Source organism: Zootoca vivipara, chromosome 15 (assembly GCF_965207765.1).
Source record: "Zootoca vivipara chromosome 15, rZooViv2.hap1.1, whole genome shotgun sequence".
Classification (NCBI taxonomy): domain Eukaryota; kingdom Metazoa; phylum Chordata; class Lepidosauria; order Squamata; family Lacertidae; genus Zootoca; species Zootoca vivipara.
This window is the reverse complement of record NC_142598.1, coordinates 39,759,003-39,786,141: the sequence shown is the minus strand read 5'-3', so window position 1 is coordinate 39,786,141 and position 27,139 is coordinate 39,759,003. Positions and strand designations below refer to the sequence as shown.

General features: G+C 44.2%; 1 protein-coding gene across 3 annotated transcripts in view; it reads right to left on the bottom strand.

Moving 5' to 3' along the window:
- Positions 1 to 27,139, bottom strand: part of ADAMTSL1 (ADAMTS like 1) — a 460,511-nt gene that overhangs the window by 150,626 nt on the left and 282,746 nt on the right. For all 3 annotated transcript variants that reach the window (XM_088659038.1, XM_088659040.1, XM_088659039.1), the window contains 3 exons: positions 11,681 to 11,807; positions 4,580 to 4,654; positions 729 to 886 (listed from right to left, as the gene is read on the bottom strand). In XM_088659038.1, coding sequence (XP_088515164.1) covers positions 729 to 886; positions 4,580 to 4,654; positions 11,681 to 11,807 — 360 coding nt within the window. The remainder of the gene's footprint in view (positions 1 to 728; positions 887 to 4,579; positions 4,655 to 11,680; positions 11,808 to 27,139) is intronic.

The window sequence follows — 27,139 nt, the reverse complement described above, 5'->3', positions numbered from 1 at the left end:
GGTTTTCCCAGTAGTGATGTATGGAAGTGAGAGCTGGACCATAAAGAAGGCTGATCGCCGAAGAATTGATGCTTTTGAATTATGGTGCTGGAGGAGACTCTTGAGAGTCCCATGGACTGCAAGAAGATCAAACCGATCCATTCTGAAGGAAATCAGCCCTGAGTGCTCACTGGAAGGACAGATCCTGAAGCTGAGGCTCCAATACTTTGGCCACCTCATGAGAAGAGAAGACTCCCTGAAAAAGACCCTGATGTTGGGAAAGATTGAGGGCACTAGGAGAAGGGGACAACAGAGGACAAGATGGTTGGACAGTGTTATCGAAGCTACCAACGTGAGTTTGACCAAACTGCGGGAGGCAGTGCATTTCCATCTGGCGTGCTCTGGTCCATGGGGTCACGAAGAGTCGGACACGACTAAATGACTAAACAACAACAACAACCCAGGATTCTTTGGAAGGGGATGAAATGTGCTTCAAATTTATGGCGTGTACATAGCTACATGTAGAGGGGCAGTCACTCCTCTCCTTTAATCCCATACTATGAGCATTGAGGGTCAACGGAGACCCCCCCACCTGATTTCATAGGAGACACCCCATCTCTATTGCAATCTTGGCAGAGAGCTGGAAGGATACGTGGCCTTTCAATACACTCCTTTTGAAGTGAACCGCCTGTTGTTTCACATTCCCTTTTCCTTAAAAAGAACAGCATTGTTTAGTCGAAGCGTCTCACCTTGACAGTGAAATCTGCAGTGAGGGGGCCAGGCATTCTCAGTATCTCTTTGTCCGGAAACTTCTGCAGGTCCACGCTAGAATTGTCCACGAGGAATGAACCCGTGGAGCCGAGACGGTTTTCGCCTTTCAAACCTTGCAGCGTCTTGGTTTCTAAATCTGGCAAACACAACACATTTAAGAGGAGAGTGTGCTTGTTTCGGTGGCTCACAGAGAGAAAACAAGCAAGCAAAATGATTAATACCGGGAATGTCAAAGCACATTTCAAAGATATACTACGTTTTAAGGAAATGTATTTTTTACTGAGTGAAATGGATTTTCCTTCCGTTAATAAGGAGCACCCAACCATCTAAGTTGTCCTCACTAATGTTTATGCTTGTGAACATCTCTGTTAAGACCTGCACACAATCTTTTTCAACTTTATTCCAGTGATATTTTGGTCTCCTCTCTTTTTTCTATTTATCTATTTTGGAGCCAGAAACATTCCCAGTACAGTAGAACTAAGAAGGTGTTGTGTGTATCTCTCTCTCTCTCTCTCTCTCTCTCTCTCTCTCTCTCTCTCTCTCTCTCTCTCTCTCTCTCTCTCTCTGTGTGTGTGTGTGTGTGTGTGCTGAGATTCCAAGAGGAAGTTGTACTCCTTCCTGGCCTCTTTCATAATGAGAGATAGAAGTATATATAAAGGCTTTTATTCCAGAGCTAGCCAAGGAGAACAGAAAGCTCCAGCCAAAAAAGCTCCACAGGTCGGCCAGGACGAACTCTGTTTTAATAATGCATTTTCCACAGCGATGCAAAATCCCCTTCTACATTTCATGCAAAACACACATGATTCTGCACCAGGCAGTTAAACGAAATACCCAACTGGTTCACCAGCACCAACCCCTTCCTTGGACTTAGGTTGCGTTGCTAGCCCCAGCATGTTTTGAGAACATGGAAATGCATAGCAGAGGGAGGAGAAAGGAGAACAGAAAAGGAGGAATAAAAGAACAGTGGCTGGGAGAGTCGTAGACAGGATCAGGGACAGGGGAAGATATTCCTTACGGAACCAAATTGTTGGCTCAGTGCAAGGGCTCATCCCCATTCCCCCCAGGGTATTTAATCCATGATGCAATAAGACAAGGGCATGACAAGTCACGGTGGCATAGAAATACGACCTGTTAAATGAAAACTGCCTCAGGTGTCAATCAGCTAGGCTTGTTAGGGAATTTCTTTCAGTATCTTCACATTACCGAAGCTGAACCAGGCTCAGCGTAACAGAGCACACTGGTTTCTTGCCAGGAGAACACATTTATTGCAAACACATGACAAGATCATGATCTTGTGTAAAGTTTACTCCAGGTTGATATTCACCATCTGCCTATAGATTAGGAGTCATATTGGTCCTCGAGCTCTTTGCTATATTATATACTGTATATATATTCAGAACTCACTTTGAATGAGCTCATCCAAGGCACTACTTTATGTGGAGCTGAACTGCCTCTATTCTACAACTCTTCGCGATGCACATTATTTATGGTATCTCAGCTATGCTTGTAAAAACTGTGTGTGTTTCGCTTTCTGTCTGATCTTCCGTTTCACATATTTGCACTTTTCATTTCTCTCGACTGCTAAATAGCCTCACATAGCACCAGGTAGGATTGGCGAGGGGGATGGGATAATTATTACGCACATACAGAACCTTTGATAAACCAGTTAATATTATATGGCTGTGCCAAACACCCGTAAACTATTAACCCTGGTCTGTGTTTAGAGATTTACGGAGATCCAGTTCGCACATTGCAGCATTAAAGTGACTATGCATCTAACCAGAATTTCTTCTGTGGGCTTTCTAGAATCTTGAAAATCATGTTAAAAGTGGTGCCTTGCTAGACGAATTTAATTCGTTCCACGGGTCTTTTCTTATAACGAAAAATTCGTCTAGCAAATCCCATAGGAATGCATTGAATTTTTGTTTTTTGATTTTTTTTTTTTTGCCCATAGGAACACATTAATTGAATTTCAATGCATTCCTATGGGAAACCGCGATTCGCTAGACAAATTTTTCAAAAAAGAGAATTCGTCTAGCGAGGCAACCTCCGCTCGAAAAATCCTTTCGTTAAGCGGAAATTTCGTTAAGCAGGGCATTCGTTAAGCGAGGCACCATTGTATATTGTTCCCTGAAAATCAAGGGAGCACTGCACCATTTTAACAGCCATGATGATTTCAGTTAATATGCATCTTTCCATCTGCTTTCAACATCTCTTCTCTGGAGTATATTTTGTTTGGTTCAATTACCGGTCTCTCTCTCTCTCTCTCTCTCTCTCTCTCTCTCTCTCTCTGTGTGTGTGTGTGTTTACAGCAGGTAAAAGGGACACTGCCTGATCATCCAAAGTGTCACTGGCAATAAACTAAGCTGATCTAGATGCTACTTTCACCATGAGGACCACCTTTTTATAGTGAATTCCCCACCTTCTGACTGTGCCATCACAAAACAGAGGTCAACGTGTTAAGTCAGCAGGACCATAATGCAATGAGCTTCCCTCCAGCTTTTATTACTGTGGGATATGGCTGAGGACTGCATGACTCACACAGTGACTTCTGCTTGATGAGATGCGAGAAATTGTAGGCTTAAAGTAAGATGATAGGGGTTGCCCCTTTAAAAATCCAGCATCATCTCATCATGAATTACCTGTTCTTTGAGGAGGGGATACAACCCATGTTTCAACCATGTTATTCTCCAAGTGAACCAACTCTATTCAGAGTGCAGGGAAGCCTTCGCTGTATTCTCATCAACCAGCACAATCTTTTCTACAATGGTCCTTTGCATCAAGCTGGCTGGAAAATTAGTTCTAGTTACAGGTAGGTAGCCATGTTGGTCTGCCATAGTCAAAACAAAACAAATTCCTTCCAGTAGCACCTTAGAGACCAACTAAGTTGGTCATTGGTATGAGCTTTCGTGCATGCACACTTCTTCAGATACACTGAATTCTTCAGATACTTCTGTTTCAGTGTATCTGAAGAAGTGTGCATGCACACGAAAGCTCATACCAATGACAAACTTAGTTGGTCTCTGAAATATACTCGGAGTCGAGAGTGAATTTCATGCTCTTTATTCAGCTCATAGTCATCCAGGAGAAGAAGAGAAGAATGGCTCTTTTCCCAAAACCATCTGCTTATATACATTATTTACACAATGGGCCTTGCGTGATTGGCTACTTCAGGGCTACACCTGTGGGCCAATCAGGTTGTGGATTGACTTCTGCCTGCAGCCTGATTGGCTGCTCCTACGGGCCAATCAGGTTGCAGATTCACTTCTACCAGCCGCCTGATTGGCTGCTCCTGCAGGCCAATCAGGTTGCGGATTCACTTCCACCTGGAGTTGGATTGGGTAGCTCCTGCGGACCAATCAGACTGCTGATTCTGAATCCTATTGTTCTAGGATTCAGCTCAGTACATAACAGTCTCTAAGGTGCTACTGGAAGGATTTTTTTATTTTGTTTGGAAAATTAGTGTTTTATTTATGAGTTAAATTATAGCTTCATATAATTGTGCAGCTAACTGATGCTCTTGGGAGTGGTGTTTGAGGATAGGGCTGACCCCCACGTTGGGCAGGGGGCCAGGGGTAGAGAAGCTGTAGAGTTGCTGTTGTTTTTTGTAAATACAACTCCACAGCATATTATGAGCATTTGAATATTACTGTGTAATTAACACATGCAATGTGTTAGGCTACAAAGCATTTTTTCATAGTGCAAAACCAAGTTCATGCAAAGCATTCAATTGCAAATATATGCAATTAAAACACACAGTTAAACAGCACTGTTAAAACAAGACAACAATTAAAAGCAGGAGACCACAATAAAGTGTACTTTTACTCACAGAGATGATCAGGACCTTTCAGCACCAGGCGAACATGTCGACTTCCGTAGGGAATAACAACCACGGTATCATCCGCTGGGTGGGGGAAGAGGGAGGCAAAAACCATACATGACCAACAAGCAAAGGAAGTGCCCAAACAAGTAGTGAAAACAGTTCTTCATGGGAAAATTGCAAGCCAAGTTTTGGGCCACCTAAAAAGAAAAACATTCAAACCCAATGAACCCTGAAGAACAACTACATATGAAACAATTATGCTCTGCTCTACCATCTCACAGACTTTGTGTGTGCTGTGCTGCTAGACAAATGCCCTTGTTTTCAAGGGAAAGCTATCACTTTAATTATACAGGGTTGCTTTGTAAAATAAACACTTATTACACGTCCATAGCAACAGCTGCTCTTGCAGATATTAGGCTACAAACCAGCTGTTTACTGACTTTCTTGTGAGCCTCCTCAGAAATTTGACTGTGCATCTGTTTTGTATTTAAACAGTTATCAACATTTTAACGGCAGAAGCCAAAGAGATATTTAACTGGCAAACAATGAGAATTTGATCTTTCTTTGGGAGGGGGAATGAAATATTCACTTGGTTGGGGTGTTGGGATGTGGGAACTGGGGTTTGGGGGGTTTGGTGGTCACATTGCTCAGATGATGGGGGCAAGGTAGTAGGAAGGAATAGAGAGGAAATATGACACAGGATCTACAAAACAAAACCAACAAACAAACACACCCAACTTTTTATCTTTTAAGATCACCCATTTTGGTGCTGGCTGGAGCAACTCAGCTCTCCACAGAAACTGACATTTGTAAGCAGAGAAAACAAAATTAGGTGCCAAGCTCAAATACTTGAAACTCTTTATCCCAATCATCCCACCACTTTAAATTAAAATACATATTGGATGCCAGCTCAGCACCCCTTCATTCTCACGCACCAAAGCATTATCACAGCCTCAGAAACCAACAGAAAAACTATTTTAATGCCTTTTTAAAATTATTAGCAAGCATATTTTACCTGCCTCAAACATTAGGAAAGGTCAGTGAAACCTTTGCTGCCTACCCTTGTAGTGCAAAAAAATTGGTTAATAAAAACTTAATGGAATGGGGCTGCTGAAAATAGAAAGTCTATGTTTACCCACAGGTCATCTGAAGTGCAAGCAACAGCAACCTTTCTATGTTAGCTTTATTTTTTTTTAAAAAAACAACCCAGTAAGCTCAACACAGCTATAGTCTGTTCTTCTTACCCTGTTGTGAAAAAAGATTTGCTGTCTGCACTGCAAGTTCTGCTGTAGCCTTCTTTTGACTTTAAATGTTCAACTCCACCAAAGCCAGCAGCAGAGCTAAGGTGCCCCTTTCAAAGCCAAGTTGCTCAAGCCAAAAAGCAACACACAGCTCACTGAGGGCTTGGCCAACACCTCTGCTTGTCCCATGAGAGGTTCTGCCTTTGCCCTACTGCTGAAAACCTGCTCTTTAGAGCTAAATCAGAATAGCAGTCCATGGAAAACCCAAGTGCCATTTTTTCTTCCGATTTAGTGCTAAACCACAGGTTTTTGGGAGGGGGAAGTGGTAGGGCAAATGGATGTGGGTAAGCCCTGAGTCATATCATTGTCTAGACCAGTGTTTCCCAAACTTTTTGGGGGCTACAGTTTCCATCATTCTTGACCTGTCCTGCTAGCTAGGGATGGTGGGCATTTCAGTCCAAAAACAGTTTGAGACCCAAGTTTGGGAAACCCTGGTCTAGACTTCCCTACAGTCCAACATTTGAAATAATGTCTGTCTGGCCAATTGGGAATTGCCTCTCATTCATCTAGCCTCACCCAAGCTGGACAATACATACATAAATAAAAGTGTACGGCAAATTGTGCCATTTTGACCCTGTGATGCTTTGAGCGTGTATCCTTGCAGAGGAGATAAAAATCTTCCTTCTAAGTTTAATGCCGGAGAACACCCCTAAGGATAGGAGAAACATCCTCCTGTACGCATGTGCAGCGGCCAGAATGGTGCTAGCAAAAAACTGGAAAGGAGATAAAGTTCCATCAGTCCAAGATTGGCACCTAAAATTGGTAGAGTATATGAATTTAGCTAGAATAACAGCAATAATTAGGAAAACACACAAACAGAAAGTAAAAACGGAATGGAATTATGTGGTGGATTATTTTCATAAAGAAGGAGTGAGTTCAAGATGGACAATTTGTCTAGATTAGCACCAACAAGTTATTAGACAGATTATTAAAATCAAGGAAGATAGATGCTGATACATATATATATTAACATATCCGAGGGATATCTAAAAATATTGAAGGAATATAATAAGGAAGAAACATAAGGGTATAGGATTGGTGATAGGGAACCGATTTCATTATCTGGAAGTTCTTTTTATTTTATTGTACTGTCTTTTTACTGTAACTCTTTTTTTGTATTTTGTGTGTTTTGTATTTTACGTTCAGTTTTTGTTTTTGTTATCTTATGTACTGTTTCTGTTATTTTTTGTATTTATATGGATTTTCTTTTTAAAAAGAATAAAGATGTTTTTAAAAAAAATCATGTGTGATCCGTTGGAATACCGCTAAAGAAGAATTACTTGTGACTTGAGGCAAAGTAGCTTGGAATCCCTAGCAAGCAATCCATTTAGTCTTGACATAAAGCCAAAGTTAGAGAAAATGTCAGCAAAGCTGTCCTTTTATCAGCGCATGCCAGTGTGTTTATGTGAGAGAGGTCCAGATAAGAGCTGGCCATGTGTGTGCATGTGCAAGCTGAGGAGGGCAAAGAAGCGAAGACAGGCCTTGCCTTTGATCCAATAATGGTAGCAGCTCAGAGATTTTATTCAATTAAGTTTGACTATCCAAATCATGCTGGAATAGCACACAGTCCTATACACTCAGAAGTAAGCCAACTGCAACAGCACTTTACTCCCCACCCGCACCCCAGTAAGTGCATTTAGGATTTCAGCCGAAACCCACAAATTTCCCCAAAAGATAGCCTGCAAACCTTGGAATGCACAGTTACTTGGGAGATACAGTAATCCCCACTGATTCCCCCCCCCCTTTAGCTACTTAGGAGTAAGCATGCACAGGATTGCATTGCTAGTGAATCAAAGTCTCTAGACTCTAGAACAGGCACCCCCAAACTTCGGCCCTCCAGATGTTTTGGACTACAATTCCCATCATCCCTGACCACTGGTCCTCTTAGCTAGGAATCATGGGAGTTGTAGGCCAAAACATCTGGAGGGCCGCAGTTTGGGGATGCCTGCTCTAGAAGCATGACAGGAGCGAATCCTTTCTCAAAGCTACTCTGCAGTGGGGTCTTTCAGAAGCCCCACCCATTCCTGGCGAAAGGTCTAATTCCTTGAGCTCACCCCATCCCATGGCATGAAATCGACTGTGCTTGAGCGAAAGAACTCAACTTTCCAGGCATTCTAGCCCCACACAATGAGGGGAACGGAAATGCGTTTGGTGGCCTAGTCCCCTCTATTGCATCCTGACGGCTTGACTCTGCTGCGTTCCATGCATCGGAGAGCTAAGGACTGAAGTGGAGAGCTCACACTGAATGCGCAGCCCAGAAACCAGCACACAGAAACTGTGCACATGGCAGATGAGCTCAGGATCAGCACTTTATCTGTTACTTAGAGAAAGTGGATTCTGAAAAGCTGCCTCTGATTCGGAGGCAAGGCGGAGTCAAGGTGGGAAGAGATCCAGCCATGCAGAGGCTTTGCTGCAGAAGAAAAAAAATTCACAAACCAGACTAGTTTTCCAAGCAGGAGTAATAAAAACACGTTAAGTACTTTTGGTGGATGCAGAGAAAGAGCCTGGATTGCTGAAGCACCAGATCTTTCAAATAATCTTTCACTTTTATTTGCAAGAAGGGGACATCAACCCAGGTGTTTCCCCTTCAGAGGGGCGTAGGAGGGAAGTGGGGGATGCATCTCTCTTCCCACCATGGTAGTCCCCCCCCCCCAGTTTCTCACACTTCTGGGACTGATATACTATCCCTGTGAATACTGAGATAGTTGTTTCCGTTGCAAGGGCTAACAGTTCCACTGCTCCATCCACACCTTTGTCTTCTGATCCCTATCTCCATACCCTCCACTCCCCCCCACCGCCACACGCCACCCCACGATGTCTACAGAGTGGGAAAACAGAACTGAACACAGATACAAAGAGAAAATGAATTCAATATGATGGACGCAGCGATGCTTCAGAGAGAAAAAACATTCCCACCATTTATTTTGCCTTTTGGCACAGAAGCTGCTAATGCGAAGTGCTAAAAAATGGAATCTCTTAAGTGCAGTGGTGTTCCTCAGAGCTTCTAAAATACCTGCTTCACAGATGCTCAATCCCAGGCACAATTTCACCCCCCCCCTTTTGTGATAGTACAAGAGGGAAGGAAAACCAGAAGTGAAAGCAGACGTCCTCGGACCTTCAGCAGCCAAATGTTGCTTATGCCATGCCTTGCTGTGCGGGAAGATAGCTATGGATTCAAAGAGGAAGTATGGGAATGTATACTTGGACGATTTTTTTTAAAAAAAATATACATATATAAGTAGTAGCAGCAATAACTGCAGCAACCCTGAGATCAAACAGACAAGTCATCCAAGGCTGCGGCTCCAGAGCACAGAAACATGAACAATGCTATCAGATTGAAAATCGTTGCACATAAGTAGAACCTGCAGCAAAATGTTGCAGTGTAAATATTTACTATATATATATATATATTCCTACCCATTCTCTAAGGAGCTACAGGCAGTATAACATGCCCCTTTTCATTTTATTTCCACAACAACCTTTAAAAGCAGGTTGTGATGAGGGACAGTGGTGTATGGAAGTGAGAGCTGGATCATAAAGAAGGCTGATCGCCGAAGAATTGATGCTTTTGAACTATGGTGCTGGAGGAGACTCTTGAGAGTCCCATGGACTGCAAGAAGATCAAACCTATCCATTCTGAAGGAAATCAGCCCCGAGTGCTCACTGGAAGGACAGATCCTGACGCTGAGGCTCCAAGACTTTGGCCACCTCATGAGAAGAGAAGACTCCCTGGAAAAGACCCTGGTGTTGGGAAAGATGGAGGGTACAAGGAGAAGGGGATGACAGAAGACGAGATGGTTGGACAGTGTTCTCAAAGCCACCAACATGAGTCTGACCAAATTGCGGGAGGCGGTGGAAGACAGGAGTGCCTGGTGTGCTCTGGTCCATGGTATCATGAAGAGTCGGACACGACTAAACAACAACATGATGAGGGACATAGCTAATAGTCTGTGGTGAGCTTAATGGTCCAGTAGGAATTTGGACCTGCTTCTCCCCAGCATAAACCCACCACTATTCAATAAGCCAAGGATGTATGGGGAACCTGTGGTGGTCTTCTGGGTGTTGCTGGGTGCCCTTGCCCCCTGTTACCATGGACAGCATTCAGAAATGCTGGGAGCTGAGGGGCCATAAAATTCCCTGCTCCTACACTAAGATCACGGCTGGCTCTACCATAGGACAGTGTGAGGCAACAGCCTCAGGCAGCTCATTCTGGGTGCCATTAAAAAGGTGGCAAACTGTTCGTAGTTTTATTATTGTTGCATTTTTTTTACTTTCATGGACAGGCACCTGTGGAACTGTGTGCCTCAGATGCCAAAATAACTAGAGAAAACCGGGGGACTGTTGTCTTTGACATATTGAGGGATGGAATTTGCTGTCCCGCTTCAGGCAGCAAAATGTATTTGCTGGTCCCGACTAAGCCGGGTTGGCTTTGCTATGATCTCAGCCTTACCACACATAGTATTTGCACAAGACTACACAGCTTTTCCTTGAATTGTTATTCCTCAAACTCCTGGGCCCATCGCAGCTAGTGGATTCATGTTCGGAAGCATGCTGTGCAAACTCAGGGTGTGTCTCAAACTCTTCCAGCCATCGGGCTATTCTTTGAGACTGTAAGGATGATTCTGTAAACAAACGCCTTTCCATGTTCCCCACAGAAACCAAACATAAATAGGTGGGGTAGATACTCAGCAGAAATGGCTCCACACACCCTTGTAAGAAATTACATGCTATTCTAGATGTTTAGTTCATGTGCCAGTTTTTCTTTCTAAATTCAGAATACAAACACACACACACACACACACACACACACACACACACACACACACACCATGCATTCTGTAAAACGAATGTTCCCTTTTGGCCAGGGTTGAGGAAAAGCTAAGGATTACTGTTAACAGCAGAGTGATTTGTACCAGGCTACACATTACATCACAACCTCATGTTATTATTGCCCCCTTTTTATTGCATGGTGCTCATGGAGGGGCAATTGGTAGCAAAGGGAGATGCTTAACCCTTCACCTGCCAGCAGTGCTCACGCCCTGCACCCCAGTGGTTCTAGACTCATCTTGTCAAGGTAATCATGTGCCTAGGGCATCTCATAGGTAGAAGTCAAAGAGAGCATGGGTTTTTTTTAAGGGTAGGGGGAGCAGACACACTCCCTTTCCACTAGAAATCCCCCCCCCCACCAAAGGTGCGCTGCGATGGAGAAAGGGCCATCAGGCTGACATTACACAGCAGTTTTGCCCCAGCTGCAACATTGAATGAGGAAATCATTCACTAGAATGCCATAGCTTTCCCCCAAGTCCATTTTTGCTCCGAGGGCTAACGAATATTACCTCATGTTTTCTGGGGCACAAAATATTGCAGTTTTTGTGTGTGCGCCATAACTGTGGCCTGATTCCAACCCCAATGGGGCTTGTATACATTTGTAGCAGCTATGCTGCAGGCGAGCGAGTGGAAAGCCATTTAGCAGGTGCAGCTTCCCCCATCGCGGCAACACCAGAGCAGACACACCTGTGGAGTTTCCTTCTGACGCGTCAGGGAAAAGCGACATGTCCTCTGCGACATCTGGTAAACCTAACTTCCATCTGCGCGCCTTCAGAATCCAAACGCCAAGCCTTTTGTTGACGGAAGATTAAATCTGCCTGGTTTCCCAGCATGGGGTCAGTACAGTTAAAGGAAACATTTTTTAAAATGTTTGGGTTATAATTAAAACCCTTAGAAGCGATCGTCGGTCCCTTTACGCACCATTGTTTGGAGGGCGTTCATATTCCTGTTGAGGCAAAAAGTCAAATCAACATCTTACGTTTATTTGCCAAGAGCTGAGATTTATATTGGCCTCGGACAAGCCGGCAGGTGGAACCGTCTCCATTGCAGACCCCACAGTTATCCTCCTTGACAGAGCTTCCCAGCTGGTGGTCACAGCCAACAATCTGACAAAAGAGAAAGATGTGCAGTTCAAATTGAGCACCTCCTGACTGCTGGATCCATCTCTGCAGTTAGTTCCCGCCAATTTCTTTCCCCCCTCTCTCTCACACACTGTCTCAAGAGAGCCATAAAGCATGTTAGCAATGAAGGTGGGGGAGAGCAAATAAATTCGGCTGAGAGAGCTCCATCTGAACTGGGCAACAAGGAGATGATTCTGTGGCTACAAAGAAACGAGGGGGAAATGTTTCTGAAAAGGAGTGGTGGCTTAGTAGCGATCGCTTCCTGGTCAGGGGTCCTACGATGAGGTACAGTGGTCCCTTGGTTCTCAAATGCCTTGGCACTCAAACAACTCGGAACCCAAACACAGCAAACCCGGAAGTAAGTGTTCCGGTTTGCGAACGTTTTTCGGAAGCCGAACGTGCTTCATTTTGAGTGTTACGCTTCCGTTTTGAGTGCCATACTTCTGTTTTGAGTGTTACGCTGAGGTCTGCCTATTTATTTTGCACTTTTGTTTTCACGGCTCTCTTTTTTGTTTTTGTGACTGTGTGAAACCCAGTTCAGCTACTGATTGATTGATTGTGCAACTGCAGTACATAGTTCATTGCTTTCATTTTATGAATCAATGGTCTCATTAGATAGTAAAATTCATGTTAAATTGCTGTTTTAGGGGTTGTTTTCAAAAGTCCTTTCAAAAGGAACGGATCAATCCATTTTGCATTACTTTCTATGGGAAAGCACGCCTTGGTTTTGGAACGCTTTGGTTTTGGAACGGACTTCCGGAATGGATTAAGTTTGAGAACCAAGGTACCACTGTACTATTTTTAACACACTTAGCTTGAAACAGGTAGACGACAAAGGCTTCAATGCCAACAGAAGGTTATCTTAAGACAGTCTTCACCCAACCTGGTGTCTTGTAGGGCTGATGGGAGTTGTAGTTCCAGGTGGTGAAGGCTGATCTAAGATTTACCATGTTGCGGAAGAGATGCACCACACACAAAAAGCAATGCATAAAAGTTGCATTCCAGTGACTTCACTATATCTAATAGGAGTGTGAAAAATCACGCCTGGAAGAAACACTGAGGAATGTACAGTCTGACACGCATGCTGTGGAGTTTATCTTAACTCACATTTTAAACCTGCGAGACTGAACGCACTTGCAGGGGTGCTCAGCGCTGCTAGCGATACAACCCAGAGTAAATAGAAACTTGCAACTTGGAGCCCAAACATACTAGTCTGCATTCTGCTGTGTTCCCAATAAAACACTCACTTCCAGAGTAACATGTTCAGATAATCATAGAATCATAGAGTTGGAAGAGACCACAAGGGCCATCCAGTCCAACCCCATGTTCAGGGTGACACACGAGAGAGGCTGTATTTAAAACAAGGGTTTGAAAACCAGCAAGTCTGGATTCCATTTCCAGCCCTCCAACAGGCATTGTGGGAGCCAATGGGCAGCCTCCTCTTCCATAATTTATATAACTTTGAGTGCTCAGCTCAAAACCAATACATAAAGCCTGATTTGCAAAACAGATAAGCTAGAGAACCTTGATCGAAATGGGTATAGGGTGTTTTGGTTTTTTTACATCAGTATGACCAACTAAGTCACTTTCATAGAGGTACCCAAGCTTAAATTGTCTGTAGAGCACACCATCAGGGCTCAGATGTGTTCATTTTTTAAAAGACACCACCCGTGTACAAACTCATATAACACTCTTAACAGTGATTTCTGCCACTTCCAATATCAGAAGAACCTTAGTGACACCACTGAATTTCACCTAAACTGAAATTTGTGTTGAATTTGACAAATATTACTAAGGCAAAACATCTGTTGGAATTTTGCATAAACATGATAGGACTCTCTTAAGACTAGTTTAACTTTTTGTGGCTGTTCACTAATCTCAAACCACGACCACCAAATTTCTGCTTAAAGGAAACTTTAGGAGATTACTTTGGGTGGGTGGGGGGAGACAGTAGAAATTTAGGGAGAAAATAAAAGCATTTCTATGACAACCCAAATTTCTCATAGGGGTGGGGATGAGGGTTACACACTTTAAGGGGGGATTATTCAAGTAGAGCAGGCTTCTCCCACCCCAGTGCCCTCCAGATGTTGTTGGACTACAACTCCTATCCTCGCTGACCACTGACCATGTTGGCTTGGGAGCTGTAGTCCAGCATCCTTGCCCTGAGATCGATGAACTTATCACATTCTTGCCACCACAACAGCTGTTATTGTTAAGTAGCATAGCAATATCATTACTTGGCAGGCTAAAGATGAAACCCAGTTTCTGCTCCACATGCCACAAGTCAAAATGGTTGTGTTCTGAGGTTTAAAACAACATACTATAGTTTAGAAACTGACCTTTATATTTCATGTTAAGTGTGACCCCCTTAATTTGGGCGAACACCAAGTTGAGCTGGCAGGACAAAGAATCGGGATATGCAGCCATAATATAAAGACTCATACATCAGCCATTGTTTACAAGACACTACATGAGGCAGGAAAGGTGAGGCAATGAGTTTCTGTGGACCAGTAAAAGTATCCCTATGGTATAGCTATGTTCTCCCACTATGTGTGGACTTTGGGATTTCTTCAGGAATACAAACTGGACCAGCAATGACAAGTCCTGGGGAGCTTCGCATGCTCCTAAGTGCCCTAGGGCAAGACATTTTCATAATCATTTCTTCTCAGCATCGAGAAACTTGGCCAGGAAATGGTATAATAAAAACACACCAGCAACTCCAGCCAAGTATAGATAAATCTCTCTTTTGGTCTTTCAGAGGCCCTGTCTGCGCCACTGAGTTTATGGATAAAGATCCCAAGATTGGAATGGGTGTCCCTAATCCACTTAAACACTTGCTTTTAATTTAACCTTGCACATATTTTACAATCTGGTTGAATGCTGATATGCCCTGGAGCTTTGGTCTGGATATTTGAAAAAGGCGCAAGTGACAGTAAATATGGGAACTGGAGTTGCAAACAGTTTGAGGGACAACAGCTGCCTTGCAAACAAGCTCACTGTTAAAAATTGGTTGCAAGGAAAACCTATCACCATGATTTATTTCACTTAGAAATGGATCAAATGCTATCATTACTACTACGATTATATAACAACATACTGCTGTAGTAACTACTACAATTATTATAAAGTGAGAACGGTGTGCTAAACCATCCAATATGCATTGTAAACTAAACTAAAAAGAGATGTAGTGAATTGTACCAAAATTCTAATTTAGCGTCACAAGTCCCTTTCTTCCAAAGACACACTAGGGATTCAGGGTGGGAGACAGAGTTACCCTCAAGCCATCCCCAGACGCACACCACCAGGAGCATTTGCACAATGCCTGCGATGCCAGTACCCCTATGGCAGGCTTCCTCAAACTTGGCCCTCCAGATGTTTTGAGACTACAATTCTCATCATCCCTGACCACTGGTCCCCTTAGCTAGGGCTCATGGGAGTTGCAGGCCAAAAACATCTGGAGGGCCGAGTTTGCGGAAGCCTGCCCTATGGTGTCACATTGCCCTCCTCTGAGTTAGAGGACTCCAGCTAGAAGCCCTGGTGGAACCATAGTTTCCCCTGCTCCGTCACAGTAAACAACAGCTAAAGCAAGCTGAGCCCCTTTAAATGAAGAGGGGCCCCCCTCAGCAAAGACGGCACTAGTCAGAGGATGACAGCTGCTGCAACAGGACAAAAATAGAGCCCCCTTCGATGGATGGATGGATGCAACCCATGGATGGATCGCCTTCAGACGACAATTATACATGCACAAATTTCATATTTGGAATGTTTTTGTTGAAACCATACTGGCACACGGCTTAACATATTCTTGAGGGAAACAATAGATGTCCCTCTACATATATACTATGTAGTTTTGTATCCTTCATTACATTTTATGGTTATTTTGTTGTTGCTGTTTTCCTTTGCTTTTAAAAATATTTCCGCCATATTATCTTTCTCCCCTTTTTCTATCCCTTCTTTTTAATTTACTTTAATTTACTGTAATAATCCCAATATAAATTTATATAACACAATTCTCTAAAAAAAAGTGGTAACAGAGGGCTTCTTTGAAAGCCTACTCCTGAAAACAAGACAAATATGTATAGGGCTACTTATGAATTTGTATAATTTATACACATATGTATAAATTATAGCTTGGTATATATGCACAGACAGCAGTCTGACCCTTTCTGAGCTGCTTGTCCACACCTTTGGGGCAAAAGCCGCAATTATATTTACAAGCAGAAGTGATATATGATAATACACAGATACCTATATTTTATACGTTCTGTGTACAAAAAATAATAATAATGTTCAAAAGCAACATTGGATAATAGCTTCCTTTCTTTTCTTTCATTTCCCTTGTACCAAAGACAATCTGTTTGGGTGACCAGTGTGGATCAAAAACATTTGGAATGTTTTATCCCAAAGGGTACATACAACTGAATACAAACTGTATTCCATTCTTTTTGCCACCTCTGCCCAAAATAATAGGACTTACACAGTGAATCTATGCACATGGAGTTTGTTAATTTCCTATGAATTCCCACAGGAGTCCAAGTTTCTCCTCTCTTCTCTGAATAATACTTTAATATTAAAGCTCTCAACTGAAATACCCGGCGGGGGGTGGGGGTGGATTTCCACTGAAGTCTACAATGCATCAACTATGCAGTTGCCAGATTCAGTACTCAATTATTCAGTCTCACTTGTTTTTTTGTGTTTTTTTGAGGGGTGCTCTCATTATGGGGACTCATATGGGGACGCAGGTGGTGCTGTGGGTTAAACCACAGAGCCTAGGGCTTGCCGATCAGAAGGTCGGCGGTTCGAATCCCTGCAATGGGGTGAGCTCCCGTTGTTCGGTCCCAGCTCCTGCCAACCTAGCAGTTCGAAAGCATGTCAAAATGCAAGTAGATAAATAGGAACCGCTACAGCGGGAAGGTAAACGGTGTTTCCATGTGCTGCTCTGGTTCGCCAAAAGCAGCTTTGTCATGCTGGCCACATGACCTGGAAGCTGTATGCCGGCTCCCTCGGCCAATAGAGTGAGATGAGCACCGCAACCCCAGAGTCGGTCACAACTGGAGGACCTAATGGTCAGGGGTCCCTTTACCTTTACCTCATTATGCCACATATCATATGAAATAAACATATTCTATGAAATAAACAGGGCTTAAATGTTTCATGTGATCATCTGTGATCTTTGGCTTCAGCTAGGGACACTTCTAGCAATGTTTATATCAAGGAGGAGAGAAGGCAAGTTGGCCAGAAATATAAGTGTGCCTGATAAATACACACTTGGCAGCACAATGGCTCCTGACGGGCTGGTGCCAGAAACCAGCAGCCTTGGGAAAATGTCAGGCTCATTGCTGTGTCCCTCTTCATTTGTCTTCCTCCTGGCCCAGCACTGCAAACTGCGCTGGTCTGCTATGTCAAGCCAGTTTTTAAATTTCCGACAATGCCCCTGACCTGGCATCTGAGGCATTGAGGGAAATTAAAAGGGTCTCTCAGCACTTCTTGGAATGCTGTCACCTCCAAGGGCTCATCTACACTTTGCTTTGAATTGCATTTCTTCGCACAGGTCATGGTTTGCCAGCTCTGCATCCCAGTGCTTTCACCCCCCCCCCCCCGTGTTTTCCATGTGAAAACCCACTCTTTACTGTTGAGTCGGAGCAAACAGCAATTTGTAGAAAGCACAAATTGCAGTTTACTCCGATTCAGCAGTAAAGATCAGGTTTTCCTGGGGACATATGTGCCACGTTCCACCCAACAGTGTGTGTGTGGCATGCATGTGAAATCACACATGCGACACACACACACACACACGCACACACACACACACACACGTGACATCATGCACATTGGGAGGAGGCTGTGAAGCCCAGCAGGGCAAGATTCTACCATGGGGAGTCCCGGCAGGGCTCTCTGCCAGTGGGGAGTTCCGACAAAGCCTTCACTGCCATGGCCCGGCCCCTCAAGATTGGGGGTGCTCAGCCCCATCCTCACATACATCAGGGTGTGTGTGAGAGAGAGGTGTCCTCAGCCCCATAGAGTTGATGCCTATGCCTGGGGAAAGTGCTCGGACATGGACAGGGAAAGCGTGGACCCGTGGCCAGAAAGCACATGGCAAAAGGCAAGTGTGGATGAGCCCCCAGGAGTGGGGTGGGGGCCCCACAAGGGGACACTGCTCCTCAGCTTAGAGCTGACCCCGGTGGGGAGGCCAGGGATATTGTCCACTATGCTCTCTATCTGGCACTTCTGCAAACAGGGAGCAAAATCCTCAGTGATTCACAGCAATGTAACTTTAGAGAAAAGAGGGAACCCTACAGTTTTTATTATGTCCTTTCCCTGCATTTCACTTACATATTGCTTTTATTCTTTTTTTAAAAAAATCCTTTGTATCATGAAATATACCTGGATTCATGATACTGTTCTGTAACGAAGCAAAAAATGGACTCTTTAAATTCCTGACCCTCAGTAAAACAGCTATGTTTGTGATGGCGAGCAATGTTAGCCTTGACAAAGTAGGCACAACTTGACAACCCAACATGTCACATGACAATTCAGTTGTAGTTGGCTGCGATTGATATCATCCCATGATGTGGATCCCCTGGAGATTTAGCTGACACAAATTTCCAGGTTTCTCATAGCAGGGAAATATATGCACTACTAGAGAGAGCAAATAACCTACTGTCGAGCACATGTCATAAAATGATCCATCAAGGCATATTTGTTCCAGCATTTTCAGAATAGCATAATCAACTTTTTTTAAAAAAGTGATGGAATTAACTACACATAAAGCCAGCCTTTGCTAACCCTTTCAGATGTGCCCAATTACTAAACAGCAAGAGCCTGTATGAGCTACTGCTGGATTCTCGTTAGAGAGTCTGTGATTCTTTGTCAGCGGCAATGACTTCATGACATATTTGGGTATCGCCAATCAAACCGTTCCATCTGCAAGGCACGTACATTTGCTGTTGAACACACAGAGCTCCTTTTGTTGATAGAAAAGGGTCTTCTGGCCAGATGCAAACAGACGTCCCGCTGGAGTGCATCCTTACTGTCAGCGCCTGTGCCAAAGGAGGTCTGTTGCTGTAATCAGATAATTAGCCTGTACCCTTGTGAAACCAAATTCAATGGGTTCACCCTGACCTCAGCCATCAGCAAAATGCTGGATTCCAGGCTTCAAATTCTGCATTACAGCTCAGTCCGCGTATTGCCAAGGAAGGACTGTATGAGCAGCATAAAATGAGGACAAGAGGAATTAGAGACGAGGAAAAGAAAATAGCAAGTAATCATTTAGGTACTTGTTGCTTTTCAGTGACTCTGTGCGTGTTTTTTTTTTTTTTAAAAAAAGACTAACTGCAAAATTTTCAAGACATTTGAAAACTAATAAGATGATAAATCTAATTAATCCTTTCTGGGATCCCTTTTTTTAGATAGCATAAGCCAAGTGCTATATATTGCTATGGGGTTGGGAGGGGGCAGACCTCCCCCCAAATAATCTCTACATTCAGTGAAGGGTTAGAATTTGAGCAAACTCATAAATTCATGAATTTAGCAAGGGCTGGAAATAATACTGGCTGGCCTTCTCATGGGGCCAGCCTGGCAATGGCTCGCTAGGGATGGGTTTGCGACGAAACAAAAAGCTTGATAATATTAAGCCACTGGCAAAACACAAGACCCTCTGCCTAGTAGCTTTTGGGTTAGGAGTACCATTGGCCTGATGTAAGCAGCAGGATAAAAGTGCCTTTGTCAATGAGTTTGAGAAACAGAGGTTGCTGGGGTGACCCGTGGTGGTGGGGAGGGGCTGGATGTGGAGGAAGGGTTTTCTGCAAGTACTGCTGGGAAGGAGAAGGAGGAATTGCGGAGGATTCCATGCGGAGACTGAAGGGCAACAGCCATGCATAGACATAGGGATGGCGCTTACGATGTCTTTGAATCTAACGCAGCGCTGCTGGGAAGGACAAGCACGCCCTCTGCCCCACATCCAAACAGGAGCCAGGTGAGCTGCCGAAGACCCCATGGCCCCTAGGAGTTGACTTCTATGTGAATGTGTGTCTGATGGTCTCAGGAGCAGAATGTGGTGACCCTTGAGGCCAGCTGCAGCAAGAGGGGCTGTTTGCAAAGGGAGAAGCAACTCCTGGTTTCTCAGCTACAGCAGTGTGCCAGGGCAGGGGCAGGAGATCTTGGAGTGAGCACAGCCATCGCAAGATCATAGATCACAAGATCAAGATCTTATGAGATCTCAGCAGGGCCTTTGTCCCTCAGTTGGTACTGAGGCAGCAGCGCTTAACCAAAAAATTGTATTTTTCAAAACATAAAGCAGTCTTCACAACTATTTGAATACATGAATTAGTGCGTACAAAAGCCGTTTTATTTTTCATAGGTCTGTATATAGAGTCAGCAGCTGTTTCCGATGTAAGTAGCAGCCCAGCCTGCCTTTTGATGTAATAATTTACATCCCTGAGTCTCTGTGGATGTTTAACCTACAGGGAACTTAGTAGTTATCTTTGCTTTTAATGCTTGACCTTTTAGCCTTTAAATGTTGTAAGTTAGAGGATGAGATTTCAATGTGTCTTTTCTGAAACTCATCAACGCCTGTTGACCACAGCTGCAACTCAACACGCAAAACAAATCCTTAATCGGCCTGGTTTCGGCTTTCATTGCAGGCTCAGTATATAAAACAAGTCTTCAAATGAGCTTTCCATTAGTAACTATAGGATAGGAAACAAATGAAAAATTCAAAAAAATTGAGATCCTTAAACACCATGAGGAAAGGAAGGAAGACAAGACTCTGTGCTGTGAGATTTCAGTGAAGCTAGTATACTCAGAAGTTACACGATACATTAACAGACAAATTGGGAACAGGGGCACAGCTAAGTAGATAGGTACTTTGCATTTCCAGGAATGTGGAGGAAATTGGTTAAGCTAGAGTTGGAGCTTCAATCTAAAGCTTAAGGCTGAAGATTTCAACAAAGTCCACATGCCAATCTAGTCTCTTGTTGGGTTAAGATGAACTGTAGACCCTCCAAGGGTCCCTATTTTCAAGGGACAGTCTTGGATTTACAGAAGCCGTCCCAGTTTCTGATTTGATCCCAGAATGTCCTGCTTTTCCTTAAAGGTAAAGGTAAAGGGCCCCCTGACCATCAGGTCCAGTTGTGTCCGACTCTGGGGTTGCGGCGCTCATCTCGCTCTATAGGCCGAGGGAGCCGGCGTTTGTCCGCAGACAGCTTCCGGGTCATGTGGCCAGCATGACAAAGCTGCTTCTGGCGAACCAGAGCAGCACATGGAAACGCTGTTTACCTTCCCACCGGAGCGGTCCCTATTTATCTACTTGCACTTTGATGTGCTTTCAAACTGCTAGGTGGGCAGGAGCTGGGACCGAGCAACGGGAGCTCACCCCGTCACAGGGATTCGAACCGCCGACCTTCTGATCAGCAAGCCCTAGGCTCTGTGGTTTAACCCACAGCGCCACCTGGGTCCTGGCTTTTCCTTAGGGCATCCCTATTTTCATCAGAGAAATGTTGGAGGATATGAAACTGATAACACCTCTCAGTCATCTATTTACAACAGGACCCCAACAGTTCTCAACTGTTGCTCCCTCACAATATGACCACCAATTAGCACCCAACTGATAAAATAATCGCTCTAGCACTCCATGCATGGGTGCCAGTGTTGTCGCCAGTAGCTCCTATGGTGATTGTGAAAGATTTCAGTAAATAACCCCTCAAAATGCAGGAAAGACTGCTCTTCCTGATCAATTCTTGTCGGCACTGGCTCAGCCTTGCCTACATTGATTATGTTTTCTGAGCTGCCCCCCTACCCCTAAGAGAGGGACCTCCTCACACTGACCCACAGGGACCTGGGAAGCACCACCCTTCACCTGGGGAGCTTGTAGCCAGGGCTGCTACGACAGAGCTGTGCAAGCCTTTGGGAGGCAGAGATGCAAGGGGGCATCAGGGGAATGAGGGAAGGAAAGAGGGATGGAAGCCACTGTTGCCCGCGGCACCCCTGACGATCATTCAAGGCACCCCAGGGTGCCATGGCAAGCTGGTTGAAAACCACTGGAATAGACTAATGTGGTATTTGCTTCCCAGTGATCTTTTCCTACTTGCATATAAGAATACAAGCAGTAGATGACCGAGTCTTTTCTCCCCTTTTTGAAGATGGGGACATTTGCCCACCTCAAGTCTGCAGGGACCTCATTTGGGCCCCCCTATTGCTTCTTCTTTCATGTTGGGCTCTTGTAACTCCCCACCCCAAACCTCTGCGCTACTTCCCAGATAGCTAAACTATTTGTGGGTCCATTTATTCTTTCGGAGCTTTGTTCTGCAAAAAAGAAAACCCAGCCTTTCAAAAAGATTGGGGGGTGGGGAGTTAAAGCTTCCCAGGCATGGTGCCCAAAGCTAATGTTTCAATTTCTGACGTTGATTAGGAATATTATGGCTGTGCTTCTCCCTCAGTTCACAAGGAAAATGTCACAGGTGGTTAGAAAATCAGAAATCTGAGGGTACCAATTATGTCTCACACATGAAGAGCTGGCAGACCATTTTCTGTTCTTAGATCTAGGAATACATTTGAGAATCAGCAGCATTGCAATTAAAACTATGGTCCAGGTCCTATGGATGGGCTTTCACAACGCAGCCCTTCCCTCCTCACTGAAGGGCAAAGAATGTGCCATTCTTCTGAAACTCCAGCCAACCTGAGGGGCCACAGAGATTCCAAGCCAAAGGGACCAACAGATTAAACGCTACTGCAGGAGGAGGAGCTCAGCAAGTTCTTCAGGTGAGGACAAAATATGGTGCTCCAATTGGAACTATCTGCTTCCTCAGTAAGTGATTTTACAGACCGAGCCTCTCATCAGTGATATTCTTCTGTCTGCCCCCTACCCCGGGTCAGAAAAAGAAAATATGCATGATTGGGGCAATGGGGAATGAACACCCTTTCCCCAGGTAAAGTGATGGTTTTAGTATTGTATGGAAAGGCACAGGGATGGGGCAGAAGGCATCAAAGGATAGTAGTCTCTTCCAAAACTAAGCTCCCGGCATCAAATTCCACCACTAGCAGAAAGGTGGTGAAACTTTCTGTTCTGCTTCTGAATAAATAAGGCGAAATTAATCAGGGAAATAGAAAGTCACACAGATCTGACAACTGGGGACATGTATGGGAAAGGTTTATCACCAGACATCTTGTATTGGGTAAGGTTTTGTCACCTGCGAAGCTATATAATTATTAATAGGCCACTTGACTGAAAAAAGGTACGTAGAGGGAGAGGAGGCGGCAAATGGAGCTGGTCTTCCAGCAGGACTGATAGCGTAGATAGGGCAGGGGTGGCCAACTCCCAAGAGACTGTGGTCTACAGCGATCTACCCCCGTTTTTGTTTTTTGTTTGAAAATATCTTTATTGTTTTAAAAAGGATGTAATTTCAAACATTTCATACTTCATACATACAAAAATTCCCCATACAATATACAACAAAAAATCCCCCCATTGCAGGAACAAAAAAGAGCAAAAAGAAAAAAAGAAAAAGACAAGAATAAAAATGAAAAATAAAAGTAAAAATACAAAAATGAAAAGAAAAAGAAAAGAAAAAAGGAATAACACCAAACAGCTTTAAAAAGAAAAAAGAAGAAAAGAAATTGTTCTTCCAATTATCCAGTCTGTAATTCATGTTTTCCCCAGATTATCGCACATTCAAAAATATATTAACTACTTAATACTTTTTTCATAGAAAAGAAATCAGATTCAGCCTAAGCCTGCTATTGGGGATTTCGATATTCCATTTTGCAATAAATATTCTTCAAACATCTCCCATTCCATCATCCCGTTTTGGGGGGATTCAGGTCAAAGTTGTTGAGCTTTTTCTAGGGAGGAGGAAAGCCCCATTTTTAGCGGTATTTTTTTTTTTGGGGGGGGAGCAGCCACTCACCAACAGATTGCTGAGGAAACAAACAGCCTCACTGAGTAAAGTCCGTCTTCCGTTCTGCAGATTGACAATGGAGGGCGGGGCGAGGGGGTGGGGCCGGATTCTATTTTTAAAATGCTAAGGAAAGGGACCCAGCGATCGACCGCAATTTACCAAAACCTCCCAGGGATCTACCAGTAGATCGCAGTCGATCTGTTGGACATCCCTGGCGTAGGGGAATCATTGTACTGAGAGTTCAGTAGCAAAAATCAAAAATCAATGGCACAAGTATTGCTCTAGAACAGCATTGGAAGTAGTAATGAACTGCTACAAAGATGGGTTCAATTTGTTGTCTATCATTCCAGTTATCCTGTATTGCAGAGGTTTTCAACCTTTTTGAGTTGACAGCTCCATTAACTGACTACATTCTTTCTGCGGCACCCCTGGGGGGTTCAGGAGCCCAGTTCAGTCACCCCTTGCTTTGCAGAGCTGGCAGCCCCTCACTCCTCCCTTGTGGGGGGGGGGGTCTCTCAGACTCCTCCCCTCTCCCCTCTCCTTGGGAGTCCTCTGGGCAGCCACAGCTGCCACCCCTGGTCTCTGAGCTGCCCCCCCGCCCCAAATAGAGGTGCCCCCTCACACTGCCCCACAGTGGCTTGGGAACCCCCCCTGGTCACCATTCACCCAGAGGCACCATTCACCCAGGGAGTTTGTAGCCAGAACTGTTGCAACAAACAGCTGTGGAAGCCTTTGGGAGGCAGAGGCGCGAAATGGCATCAGAGGAGAGAGGGAAGGAAAGAGGGATGGAGGCCCCTGTTGCCCACAGTACCCGTAGCCATGATTCAAGGCACCCCTGGGTGCTACAGCACGCTGGTTGAAAACCACTGCTGTATTGAATAAACTTCTTTCTGTTTATAGAAATAATGTCATGCTATTTTCTATGTGTTTTTTTTTTTAAAAAGGACAATTTTAAAAATGAAGCGTGAAATTGCCTGCAGTAAGTGGATATTATTTCTCATGCAAATATTGATGAAGCACAGTGCATTTTCAACATGCCATCTACCCATCCTGCTACAGAGCCAGCATTTCCAAGGACAGCTGCTCCTGACTCCAAAACACCACACAAAAAGCTGGCTTTTCTTCTTCCGAATGTAGCCAGAAGTCTGTGTTGATTTTATGCTCAGCTGGTGGGTGGTCATACGTAAAGCAAAAAGGGCTTTGCCACGAGAACTTACAATTGCGCAAAGCCTCATAAATATGTCACTCAGCTACTTGCATCCCTGCATCACTAACAACATCAAACAAATATGGATTAAGAGTCGTATAAATTTCACTCATGTTGTCATCCAGAAGGGGTCCCAAACAGAGAGAGCTTGCAAATGCAAACTTAATGATGCTCTGAGGAAGTAAGCCAGCCCTTAGTCTTTGTATGATTACCTTGGAGAATAAGCTGCAGACAAAAGACACATACGAAGCATGACCCAACCCAAGCTACAGAACGAAGAAACAACCTAGTTAGGCAGGAGTTCAAACATACGTCTTTCTATGCTGGATTCATGAAAAACACAATATGCCAAGGGTAAATGCCAAGGGGGAACGTGGGTGGTGCTGTGGGTTAAACCACAGAGCCTAGGGCTTGCCAATCAGAAGGTCGGCAGTTCGAATCCCCACAGACGGGGTGAGCTCCCGTTGCTCGGTCGCTGCTCCTGCCAACCTAGCAGTTCGAAAGCACGTCAAAGTGCAAATAGATAAATAGGTACCGCTCCAAGCGGGAAGGTAAATGGCGTTTCCATGTGCTGCTCTGGTTCGCCAGAAGCGGCTTTGTCATGCTGGCCACATGACCTGGAAGCTGTACGCCGGCTCCCTTGGCCAATAAAGCGAGATGAGCGCCGCAACCCCAGACTGGACCTAGTGGTCAGGGGTCCCTTTACCTTTAACCTTTCGTACTTTGTCATCTGAAAGGTGCTAACCACAATAGAATTATACACCACACTTCCAAACTTCCCTTGATACTGAAAATACATAATAACTTACTCTCAGGGTTTTGGATTTTTTTTGGCATAATTTGCTAGTTTAAATTGCTTGCTAGTGTATACTAGCTAGCGGAATTTTAAATGAATCTCACCATCTGCTTTGGCAGGATGGGGTGGAGATGAAACTGTTTTGAAGTTATGAACGTACCCAACAAAATAAAGTAGCTGCACAGGAATGATGGTCTACCCCCCACCTCTCTTTCTGTGTTTTCTCCTGCCTTTGTCACTGTGATAGGAACCAGAGCTCAACCCAGTGACCCCACCGGCCAGCAGGGATTATAGGGAAGTGTCAAAGCCTGGTGTTAGGAGAGGGAATCCTGGAAGCAAAGGTCCAGTTCTCACTGACATGGTGATGATATGTCTGCGATCACATGGTTGAAAGTTTAATTGATATAAAAAAACAGGAGGAAGACTTCCAGTCTTACTTTCTTCCTGACATGTAGCTTTCTATCTGGGAAGGAAGGGACGAGTATGGAGGGGCTGTCCATTCAGTTTAAAATGGTGCAAAACAGAGGGATTCACTATCTCAGTAAAAACTAGGGCAAACAATGAGCTGGTGAGACAGAATAGAGGAAATTGTGACACACGTAGGAGAAATCAGATTCATGCCAAAGGGTACAGAAGTGTCACAACGGGTGCTGCAAAAATAAAGTATATTAACACTGGGGTTAGGGGGATGGAGGATATAACAACAACAACAACAACAACAACAACAACAACAACAACAACAACAACAACAACAACAACAACAACAACAACTTATTTATAGCCTGCCCATCCGGCTGGGTTTCCCCAGCCACTCTGGGTGCCTCACAATGGAATTTGAAAAATAGAATCAAACATTAAAAACTTCCCTAAACAGGGCTGCTTCAGATGTCTTCTAAAAGTCAGATAATTGTTTATTTCCTTGACAAGGCAGGCACCACCACCAAGAAGGCCCTCTTTGAACGTAAGCCAGAAAGAGGGTCTAGAACAGTGATTTTCAAACCCCTTTTTTTGTCACCACCCCTTGGTACCATCATTGGATCCCTAGTGCCCCCTACCCTACCTTGCCGGAAGCCATATTCAGAATAGCGGTTTGCACAACCCACAAAGAAAGATAACAACACACACACAAAATTCACCACAATTAACTGCACGTTTATCAAAATCCAATCAAAACTATTTAGTTTAATTAGTTCAACAAAACTGATTAACTTGATGCAGTGATACCAGCTTTTCAAAATCTGATAGTCATTTACACCCCCTGGGTGTGCTACCACCCTCTTTGGGAACCACTGTTCTAGAAAGTTCAGGGGAAGAGAGTGTTGGCTCAGTAGAAGCATGGAAGCCACACTACAAAACATTCATTTTGGGATCATCGTATTTTTCTGTGTATAACACGCCCCCTATTCTTTTGGACTCGTAA